Source organism: Eublepharis macularius, chromosome 8, assembly GCF_028583425.1.
Source record: "Eublepharis macularius isolate TG4126 chromosome 8, MPM_Emac_v1.0, whole genome shotgun sequence".
Taxonomy (NCBI): Eukaryota; Metazoa; Chordata; class Lepidosauria; order Squamata; family Eublepharidae; genus Eublepharis; species Eublepharis macularius.
This window is the reverse complement of record NC_072797.1, coordinates 67,632,520-67,644,742: the sequence shown is the minus strand read 5'-3', so window position 1 is coordinate 67,644,742 and position 12,223 is coordinate 67,632,520. Positions and strand designations below refer to the sequence as shown.

The window sequence follows — 12,223 nt, the reverse complement described above, 5'->3', positions numbered from 1 at the left end:
ATCCTAAGAAGAGTTACTCCAGTCTAAGCCTAATGAATTCAATGGGCTTAAACTGGAGTAACTCTTCTTAGAATTGCACTGTTCATCATCCTCCACTTCTGTGCTAGGCTAATCTGAAGGGCTGTTTTTTTTTATGATGTTTTTGTTAGATGTATATTCCACTTTTTCATAGGCATGCTCAGGTCAGCTAACAAAATTCAAATTCTGTACAAAGTTGTGGCAAATTATCATCATGAGATGATTTTCGACTGAAAGTTGGAGAGTAGGCTCTGACCTCTTTGTTAGCTGCAAACAGTCAAATCGTTACTGGCAATGATGGAAAATGAGTTTTGCCTACCCATCTGCTGCAGACGGTGGTCTTTTGTAGCAGCTGCAGCGGCTGAAAAATTCTGACAGGAAAAGGATTGTGATTTCTGAAACTGCCTTTTTTATGCTACTGTTTTTGGAACAGCGTTTTTCAGCAGAAGACTTTCTTTTATATATTTTCAGAAGATTTTAAATTTAAACAACTGCTTTATGTAGTTTTCATGTTTTGAAATGCTGTCTGTCTTATTAATATTCATTTCAATTCACAACACAGTTTAATTGCTCCGGCCATCTCCTTGTGACTAACATACCTACTTCCTATTATAATGACTTTGTATGGCATGTACTGCTTCAAAATTCTGGCATAGCAGACTACAAACTGTACATCAGCTTTATTTAGATTGCAAACAAATACTTGAATTTCAGGGGGAATCTACATAAAAACAAAGTGATTTTATTAAAAATGATCCTTACATATACAAATATTGATATATGAATTTGAAATCTTGACTTTAGTTTCATTTTAGAAGCAAAAGACTGGACTGCAAATCTCAGTCCATCAAAAAGGAAACTCACACTGAATCTAGTAGGGTTTATTTATTTGGAAAATGTCTGTGACACCTCTCTTGGAAACCTCCCAAGGTGGCTTACAAAACTAAAACACAATAAAAACATAAACCAATATAAATGTTAACAATTAAAACTAAACATTAAAAAGCAAACATAAAACGAACAGATTAAATTCTTCTGATGTTCTGCAGAAGTAGCCTTCAGTTGGATGTTTAGAGTCTTGAATGATTCTATCAGAATGATAATGCTGGTGCAAATAGTCCCAAATAGTAATGGACTGGCACATTATAGTGGAAATTCCATGCTTTAAAAAGTATGCTTGGTCACTACTGCAAGTTTTATCCATGATTCATTAGGACAATCCGGCAAAATCCTTTCTGATGAAATCCCACTAAAATCAATGGGGTGAATTAGAGGATAACTAAATCCCATTCCATGGCTGTAAAATTCATATCTGAGCTTGGGTTTACCTAAACCCATTGTACTCATTGTGTTTACTCACAGCTGACATCATAGAATCTGGCTGTTAGTAGGATTACCAGACTCCAGGTGGGACCTGGATTTCTCCCAGAATTATAACCTATCTCCAGACTACAAAGATCCGTTCCCATGGCGGAAATGGCTTTTTCTCAGTTGTGCCCTTCTGTTAGAATAACAATGTTAAGAGTCAGATTTCTAGAAACACATTACATGTTACAAAGTTTGTGGCAAGACTTATTTATTCATAAATAAAGAATATAAAACAACATTCTACAACAAGTCCTTTTAAAGTATTTTCATATTTGTATTTTATACTTAGAATTTTGATACTATTTATTCATAAAGCACCAATTAAACTGAAATATTTTATTGGGTCTTTTTTAGAAACCCTTTCCAACTTACAGAGGAATTCATTGAGGATTTCAATGACTCACTAAAAACAGATGACAAAGAAGATTTCATAGAGCTAGCTAGAAAAATGCTTGCCAGATGCAAGGTTTGTATACTATAGAGTTTTTAAAAGGACATTCATGACAACCATCTGCTAACCTTAAATTTTTACAGTAGCTTCTCACAATTAAGAATTAATATGAATATTACTGATTTACAATGGTTATTATTTTTAAAGTACCATTTTGTTAAATATTTGATTAGAATATTGTTCAGGTCTGATTACATGCTTTGTTCTGAGCTGTCCTTTTAAGCTTAAAAAAGGGTAATGTGTAGAAACATAACAGTAATTTAAATTGTGAAGGCATTTTAAAAGCAATAACACTGCCATTCAGTAAACACAATCATGAAAGCTGTGGGACTAGAGCAATTTATATTGCTTTCCAGATGAAATTATTATACTTTTTTTTGGCAGGCTTAAAAATCCATTTGCATATCACGGATGTTTACCATGAGTTTTATCTTCCAATTTATCTGCTCTCCCGCACTGTTCATTTGGCAGGAAGAATTCACTGACTAACATTATTCAACAGAAAGCTTTCAAAATTGGCACTGTTCTATAGCTATCAGAGACTCATAGTAAAGTTTGGCAGATTTCAGTTATCTACCTTCTGACAAGAATAGCATTAGATAACTTCTTTGGAACATATTTAGATAGCTCCATAATAGACATGTAAAAGTACAAGCTTCTATATGGTATTTAGTAGGGGTGTGCACCCAAAACAAAACTGTGAAATCCAAATCCAGATTTCAGGGATCCCCCATAAATCTGGGATTCCTGATATCCAGCAAAGATTCTCTGATTTGGTTAAGACATATCAGAGAATACCAGATTTCTTTGGCCATCATTCCCAATGGGTAAAAATATCCAAGGGCTATCTGGGGGACTGGGGGGGGGGATTTTTCAAGCAAATTCCACCCATTCACAGGGAACCTACTCGTGACCATCCTCTAAAGTTTTGGAAAGATTGGATCCCAGTGGCCAATTCTATGGGCCCATGAAGAAAGTGCCCCCAGCCACTTTCCATTGTTTCCTATGAAGGAAACATTTCCAAGCTGGCTCTCCGGCCGAAACACATGGGGCAATTCTGCCAGTGGCCAAATTCACACTCTTAAATGCAAGAGGAAGCCAAGCAGAACCAAACCAAAGAAAGCCTCTGCCTTACTCCCTCCTCACTCTCTTCTCTCTTGGAAAAAAGCAGGAGAAACCTAGGAAGGAGCCAGCTAGAGGCTGAAGCCATGTTTCTCAGATTTGCCTGAATTTATTGAGGGAAGGGGTAGGTTCTGGATCCAGGTTCCTGGATGAAATACAGGATTCTCTTATTTATTTTGGGAAAGCTGGATTTAGCTGAATCTGCAAAAATCTGCCTTTTTTCTGAACCTGACTTGCACACCCCTAGTATTCGCTAACAAATAAATAGCTCTGTTTTACTTAAGAATATGGAACAACACTGTACACTGTACATTAATTCAACAAGGCCTTTAAGGCATTTCATATTCAGATTATGTGTACATTTCCCCTCTGAAGCGCAAGTATAGGATATCCACTAGTGGTGCTGGTGCCATGCCAGCATCAGTGATGTGCTACCGTTGGGGTCTTTGGATGGGGCTGTGATTCAGTTCAATTAACTGATTAGCTAATCTGTTTAGTCAATCATGGGGGGAGGAATCTTGCTTTAAAAAAAATAGTGTGAGTATTTTCTGTACAATTCTGTTAGCTCTCCTCTCCCCAATTAGTACTTTAGATAACAGTGGAGATTCAGGTGTCTGTAAAAAGTACCAGTAGTAGCAATGGAAGGAAAAATCTTATAACAATATAAAAATAAACATACAGTATCAGACCATTGGTTCAGAAAAGTCCATGAACAGGGCCTGTAAACAACAGCTGTCACTTGCTGACTGCAGCATCTGACACTCAGAAGTATTCTGCCTCTGCATCCCAAGGCCCCATTTGGAAATCATGGCTAATAGTCAGCTATAGACCTATCCTTCATAAATCTTCCCAATCCCTTTTAAAATCTACGTAAGAAAGTGTACAGGACTGCAACTGGGGGAGAATCGGTGAATATCATTGCCTGGAGATGCATGAACGGGTTAACTAATTAATTCACATATATATGATTAATTGGTTAAGATGTCTTTAATCAGAGGTTAACCCTAATAAAAACATCAGGAGCTGAAAATGAGAACTAGAAAATTCCTACAGCATGTTGAAGATTTGTAGATTCTGCATTTCTGGATATTTGGCTGTGGTTACCTTAATATTCCACTCAGAACTGTACAAATGATAATTTGGACTGAGATGAGAAACTCGATAAATGCAAGTAACCAGCAGATACCACTGGGGGGCATTATATACTGGAATGCAAGACACAATAAACAGAAAGGACTGTCAATAAAACATGTCCTGTTGTTCATACAGAGAACTGAGAAACTGCAATGGATAATAAAAATCAGGTTTCCTAGGTTGAGGAAAGTGGGTTTTTTTTGTAAAAAATGCTTCTTTTTGTAGCAGATGAGAAAAATATGGTCTGCCAGAAATGACATGTGTTGTGTAATTACTATTGATCACTTTGACATATGTTAATTCATTTAATTAAATATATAAAGAATGAATTTTAAAATGTTAGCAAAAAACACCTTCCACCTTTTTCTTTCATTAAAAACAGTTCTGGATGCAACCCTTGTGCTCTGATAAACTCTAATCCACATAACAGAAGAATCTACCCCCAGTCTAAATTAGGTTTCAAAGAGCAAGCCAGAGATGCTTATGTAATTTGTTTCCGTAAGATCAGCTGATGTGACTTAGGGCCAAGCTACACATGACGAATGACACTTGAATGGCAAGTGTATTTCTCCCTGTTCACTTGCCCTCCACTCAATCCACTTGCCGTTCAAGTGTCATTCATCATGTGTAGCTTGGCCCTCAGTCCTGTATAGACAGCAGCATAACAGCCTTTTTTACAATTTGGTTGAAGTAATTAATTGCTTTTGTTGCTAGGTACTTCAGATGGTAATAATCCTCTAATTATAGTTTAGCATTTCTCTTCTTAGTTAAGTGTTAACTCAAGGGATTAAACACCTTGTAGTTTCAGCTATTGCGATTTGCGTCAGCTGTCTTTAAATATGCACAAATCCAGTTCTGAATTAGTTGAATATCAGTAGAACACTGTTTTGTCTATTTCAGCATACACTGTTTCAAACAGCAGCAACCCAGTTGCTCTGGAGGGCCAAATGAATCAGCAAAGTGGCTGAACCTCCCCTCTGCTGCCACCTCCCACCTCTGTAGGTGGCAGTTCCCTTTAGACACCATGGCTGGTCACCATTGATGGACCTTCCTCCATGAATTTGTCTAACCCCCTTAAAAGCTGTCTATAAGAATATAACTTTTAGAATTATTTGTATCATTTCCCCCCTTTGGCTTCTTGTTCTTTATTACCTAAGCAGAGGAGATCAGGTCTCTGCGCATTAGGCTGTGGGAAGCATGTGGACCTTCCAGTTGCATGGACTGAGACTGTTATGTTATCCCAGTGCAAAGGAGAAATCCAGGAAGGTATGATCGATTACATTTTATTGTTAATTTGTCTTTTCTTTTACTAAGCAAGATCTATAAATTATTAATATTTGGAAGAAAATAACCCTCTCTTTTGTGTCACAATAAGTATAAAAATATTATATTGAGGTCAGCTTTGGTGTGAGAGTTTGCACCAATGGGCTGGGCTTTTGGAATGATTCTTCCGGAAGCAAGCTTGTGAAAACATTTGCTTAGGCTGTATGAGATAGTTTTATTTTTTCTGACTAGGTTCATTTCACACAAATAGCTCTATGCGAGTTGCATGGAGAATCAAGTCAACAAAATGTTTTCATGAATATGTGTTATGGCCCCGTTAAATGATCCACACTATCCTGCAGATGGCTACTGTCGTGTCCCTGGTTCTGGGTAGTAGTGACCCAGAGGTACATCTGGAACATGAGGGGTCAGTTTCCTGGCCGATGATGGAGTTGTATGCCAAAGGAGCTTCCTAGCTGGTGGGCATCCAGAACCAGCAGCTCATAACGACAGAGTGACTATGTAAGCCAACTGAGGAGCCACAATGCTAGTTGGCTAGGGCCTGATCTCCTTTGCCTATGACACAGAATGCAAAAGGAGTGATACTTTCTATGCCACCATGTGAACCCATTCAGAGATCTGCTTCTCACTGAGAGGACTAAACTTGGCGAAGTTTTCAGAGCGAGCTTTCCTACAAGGTACTCATTTCTGCTTTGGAAACTATTATGACAAGTTGTCAGCTAGCTGCTAATCTTGTATCTGGCTGACTTTCTACCCTGAACAGATGGTCTAAGTATATAGAAAAGTACATGTGAAGGGGGTGGGTAGAAATGTATTTATTTAAAGCATTTATATGCCACCCAAATAGGATCCCCAAGGTGGTGAACAACAGATATTAAAACATTTAAAGCATCAAAACAGTATTTAAAATGTATATTCAAATATTTCACAATCTGATCTCACATGCTGGAGGCTTTCATGTGTGAATCATAAGTCTGTTCTGTACATGAACATGGCTACACACTGTACCTTCAAATTTTATGGTGTACAGATTGCACTTTAAGAACTTAATGTCTCCACAGCGCTCCTGTTTCACTTTGGCTCTCTTCCACCTTTGAGTCACCACTACCTGCGGCTTCCAGTTTGCTTCTCTGTGAATTTGTTTGATGAACTTCAGTGGGTCAAAATTGTCCGAATTTGGCCACTGCAGTCACTCCAAAAGCCATCCCACAAATGAAAAACTACTCTGCAACTGAGGGCCAAGCTACAAGTGACGCTTGAACGGCAAGTGAACAGACTCACATGTATTCCTCCCTGTTCACTTGTGCTCTACTTGATCACTAGTAGCTTGGCCCTGCCTCTCTGGCTACCGTTTTATATTTTGATACTTAACTTTCTGCAGTTACAGACTGCATACATTCTGTGTTCTTTGTGATGTGCTTCTTTTCAAGTAGCACTGTTTTACAAGCGCTTTCTGAAATTAGACATTAATTGGGTGTAATTTAAAATGACATTTAAACTTGTGAAGTAATTTGCCTCAAATAACTGCGTTTTGGGGTTTCCAATTATTTCTATGAATAAAATAGCATGATACCAAATTAGTTTGAAGATTAAAAAAAAACTATGTGTAGATTTTAAGTTCAAAAGAAGTATCATAAGATGTTTTCTTTTATAAACGCAAACAGAGAGAAAACACTTCATATTTAGAAGCGGCATCCAAATCAGATTATTAATTTAAATGCTGGCTGGGTATGTGATAGAGTGCTTATATGAAGGTAACAATAATAGTGGTAGGTAGTTACTAGAATTTCCTTGGTTCTTTTGGCTTGAGTGAATGGAAAGTGGTATAGTTATAGAAAGGATCGTTGCTTTCTTATTACATTAAAATAAGATGATCTACAGTTGATATGTAGGGCAAAAGAAAAATAAATTCCCGTCTATTGTATAGATATGCAGTTGGAGCCAAAGTCATCTTCTGCAAGTGCAAGGGGAGAAGTTATTTTGGCTGATTCCCCCCTCCCTTCTGACCCCCATATTGCACCTGCTGTGTTCCTGAGAGCTTCCAATGCCCATGAACAATATTTCAAGGAGTACAGTGGGCTGCACCTTGAAGGGGGAAGTAGCTTACCTCATAGTCCTTTGGATCCAGCTAATGGAAAATGTTTTAGTCTTTATTAATTTTTTCATGTATTTATTGCACAAGCAGAATGGAATGATGTTCAGATAGACCTATAATAGTTAAATTGATTGCTATTAGTAGTATGAAATGAGGTAATTGAATTGCCATAGGTTGTGACCTTTGTTGTTTAATATAAGGTTATTACTCTTAGAAATAGGGATTATATTAATGTTAACGAAAGAAAATCTGAAAGGTGAAAAGATACTGTTGCATAATTTCACTATACAGATGATATTCAGAACATTATATATTTACTGGTTACTCTCCATTAGCTGTTCTTGGATTGCAAGTAGAAAAGCAAGATTAAGTCTATTAGACAGTTAATCCTTATTAAATGATCTTCAATTCTCTCTCTCTCTCTCTCTCTGTGCCAGGACTGCATCCTGACAGGCAGTTTTTTTTTTTTTGGGAGGATATACACTGGTACATAGTACCAGCACCTCATTCCATATTACCAAGCCCTCTTTCATCTGGCAAGCTTGGTCCCCCAAGGTGATGAACATCAAGAGTACTGGCAACCCTCCCCACCCTTTTTTAGAAAAAAAAAGGCACCACTGACTGTTATAAATGTTGTGAACTCTCACTGATAGTAGTCTCCTGGCTGTGGGACCAGCCAGTGTATTCTTGTCATCATCAGAAATGTTCTTAACAATCAAGTCTTCTGGAAACTTGGACTAGAAGTGGTAGTTTGCTAGATTCTTAGGCTATGCTCAGTTTCCCTTGGGGACATCTTGTGGCTAGCTTTTCATGTACATGAAATCGCAGCCTAATTATCATAGTCAATCTTCCTTAAAGTCAAAGTTCCAATGAAGCCAAAACCCAACAAACCCAAATTCTTTACCTCATGCATGCAGTATTCACCAGCACATTAGAATATAAATGTAAGTAACTTTAATATTTTCCAACACCATTTGGGTTTTTGGAGGAACATTTTCTGTTCTCCCTTTCATGAGTGGCTGAAACTTTAGGGAAGCTTGGGTTCCTTTTGAAGAGAGAGCAGAACTTGCAGTGTTATGATTTCTTTTTTTATAAATATGCAGGTTGATCAGATATGGTAGGAAAACAGAGGCAAAATACCACATGAAGAGCACTTCATATAGGGTTACCAGGTCTGGGTTGGGAAATTCCTGGAGATTTTGGGGGTGGAGCCTGGAGAGGGTGGGGTTTGGGGAGCGGAGGGGCCTCAGTGGGGTATAATGCCATAGAGTGCACACTCCAAAGTAGCCCTTTTCTCCAAGGGAACTGATATCTGTCACCAGGAGATCAGTTGGAATTCCAGGAGATCTTCAGCCACTACCTGGAGGCTGGCAACGCTTACTTCATAATCACATAATGTATAGTTTCTTCTATATATTTGTAGAATTCTGAAGTTATTTCATCTGATCCAAGGCCATTATTAATATTTAGTTGGCATTCAACTCAGTGGATGGTTTCCTCATAGAATTACCTTGAAAATCTTGCCTAGGAATTATTTTCTTCAAACAATATTGTGTAATAAAGTCTAGTTTCTCATAACTTTTTTCCAAAGTTTGTGCAATAAGCATTGTCTGCTTTGCTAATAAACCTAGACTTTAAGGTCTCGATCGACTAAGCTTTTCAAGAACTGATGAAGGAAAGTGAAGTAAAAGATTATTATTATTTGACCCTTAACACTATCTGCTGACTGCTGTGATAAGATAGAAACCTTACTAGATAACAAAGGATATCATTCAAAAGGCTCTCTCTAGAATCTATTTGTATCAGCCAGAGCACAGGGAAATCTATTTGGTAAAAAATCCTCTTCCTACTTTATTTGTTCTCTGGGGCAGTATTAATCTTAAACGGGTGCCCTGTCTTCTTCCCTTTCCTAAATATAATATATAATTAATACTGATAACCAGGGTTTTTTTTCAGCCAGAACGTGGTGGAACAGAGTTCTGGCACCTCTTGAACAAACCATTTTCGCCAAGGGTGATTTAAACTTTAAAAAGTTTCCCCCTTTGTTCCAGCTGACCCAAAGTGACGTCATTACACAGTCCTGGGAATGTGCGTGCACTTTGCACGTGCGCATGTGGTAACAGGGGCACCACCTCCCGCCAGGAGTTGCCCCCTGTGCTGGCAATCCACCACCTTTTTCCCCAGAAAAAAGCCCTGCTGGTAACTAACTAATTAATAATTAATATGCTTAATTATTTCCAATTAATGTCAATTTCTTTTAACCCTGCCAAACTAAAATAAATTAAAAACAGGAAAACTAAAACTAAAAAATATAAATAGAACCCTATTTTTGAGGCTTCACTACCTGCCGTCAATGGTCTTCACACACCCAAAGTAGAGCTTTTTATTTATATATTTTTATTTTTTATTTTTTATTTAAGGAGCCAGTTTGGTGTAGTGGTTAAGAGTGGTTAAGAGCACGGGACTCTAATCTGGAGAGCCGGGTTTGATTCCCCACTCCTCCACAAAGCCAGCTGGGTGACCTTGGGCGAGTCACAGTTCTCTTGAGCTCTCTTAGCCCCACCCACCTCACAGGGTGATTCTTGTGGGGTAATAATAACACTTTGTAAACCGCTCTGAGTGGGCATTAAGTTGTCCTGAAGTGCGGTATATAAATCGAATGTTATTATTATTATTATTATTATTATTATTATTATTATTATTAAGTGTTTGATTGCATTTGTTACTTACTATAATGTTATTTCTTCATTTAATATTTTTTTCTTCCTCTTTAAAATTTTTGCATTTGGTAGTCTATTAAAAGAAAGTCACTGTTATTTCAGTGTTTTTTTGTGTATGTTAGTCCTGGAACCCTTTAAAATTTTCCTTTTTATGGATCTGAAAAAAATCATTATTCTTAGAAAACACAATTTCTTTTTTTCTTAATTAGCAGATGCTTTTTAAAAATTCTGTTGTATCACAAACCAATGACAGCATTCATTATACTGAGAATTTGCAATTTCTAGCTGCTCTCACATTATCCAGAATTTCCTATTTATTGTTTCCAAAAATAGATACTTATGCAGCTTTTCTGAAGAAATTATTTATTATTTTACTTTGACTCCATTCTTTTCTTACCTTATGTATACTGTCTAATTAATTATAAATAATCTATATTATCTGACATTACTGTGAACAGAACGACCATAGAATTCAAATAATTTGAGTTTCTTTTTCAATGTCTTTTTGACAAGATTCCATGCCATTAGCCTGAAGTTTCCACTTTTTCAGGTTCCTACTTCATTGTTATTGGGGCCTGGTAGGACATATTTTTGTGCTTCAGCTTTGCAATCAATCTATCTTAAGAAAGTTCAGAAGTTGCAAAAAATGTAATCTTTTCTTGAATATAAATGACGTGATCTTGAATGAAAAATACTTTTTTTAGTTTACTATCTTGGTTTCTCATAATACACTGAGTACTAAACTCATTCTAGTTATAAAAGTCTTGGAATTTTTTTGACTGATTGGTTCCAGATCGTGGATGATCTACTTGCAGATTCATGGACACACTGAAGGCCTTGTTTAACATTATTGTTCATTTAGAGGAAAAATTGTATCTTCAGTGAATTCTGTATAGAAGGTGTTTGTTCAATGCTGAGAGCATCGATTAACTGTGAAGTGATTTTCTGCTGTTCGATATTTCTTCAACCAAATCCCCCTGAAAGGATCAATATAATTTCCTAAAATGGAAAACATAACGTAGTTTTTGTGAGGGGGGAAGAGATATCTCTGTGACCCTCAACATGGGGCATATCCCATCACATCACTCACCTGGTGAAGGATATACCACCTTCCCACACATGTGAATGTGTGTAGCAGAGTACACAGTGAAGTCCAGTGAGAAGAAATATAATTTAAGATAAGTTCGTTTAGTGAAAGAAGAGTTTAATTTAAGAATTATTTACAATAATATATACACCAAACTGAGAGAAACATTCATGTTCATCACTTATACAGGAGAGAGACAGTTTCTGTAATAGACATTTTACAACTGACACAGACACAGAATCTTCACTCACAGCAGGGAGGGGCTACTTCAGGAACTACAGATAAACTATACAAAGTATCAGGCCTTTTACTCTGCAAGCACCCTGCACACTCAAATAAGACTACAGTGTTTTATTCTTACAGTTTTTAATCCTTTCTGTAATCCTCTACCATTTTTCATGCTCTTCTAGTTTTTACACATCAATACTTTTTATATATAAGAACTAGCAACAACATCCATTGTGTGAAAAAATACAGTGGGCTCTAGAAAACTGATTTGGTGGGCCGCCTGTTGGTGGCAAGCAGGTGCTTCGCAGTGGCCTGGAGGCCAGAGCAGAAGGGAGCTGAGGGGTGGTGTGGGGAAGAGTGCTTAGGCCATCAATTCGGCGGGCCCCCACCTGGCAGCATGCGGGTGCTTCACAGCGGCCTCAAGGCCAGAGTTATTGGCAATGTGCATGTGTGAGGATAAAAAATGAGTCATTGCCAATATGACTTGCCTTTTATATAGTAGGACAAGTGCTCTTTTTATAATATTGTTTAATAAATATTGATATTTGAATTGTGTTTCTTGCTTAACACAATGGGTTGGGTCTTATTAGCTTTTCCATCAGCGCAAAAGGGGGATGTGCTTTTTCTCACCTCTGAAGGCTCATGGTTGTCCAGGCAAAAAGTCATGCAAGATGATATTGTGACAAAGAGGAAACTGAGCAATGTCACCCTTCTTT

General features: G+C 37.4%; 1 protein-coding gene across 1 annotated transcript in view; it reads left to right on the top strand.

Moving 5' to 3' along the window:
* TMEM232 (transmembrane protein 232) overlaps window positions 1-12,223 on the top strand; it is a 263,702-nt gene that overhangs the window by 28,234 nt on the left and 223,245 nt on the right. The window contains exons 3-4 of the mRNA XM_054986937.1: window positions 1,741-1,852; window positions 5,254-5,359. Of these exons, the coding sequence (XP_054842912.1) occupies window positions 1,741-1,852; window positions 5,254-5,359 (218 nt within the window). The remainder of the gene's footprint in view (window positions 1-1,740; window positions 1,853-5,253; window positions 5,360-12,223) is intronic.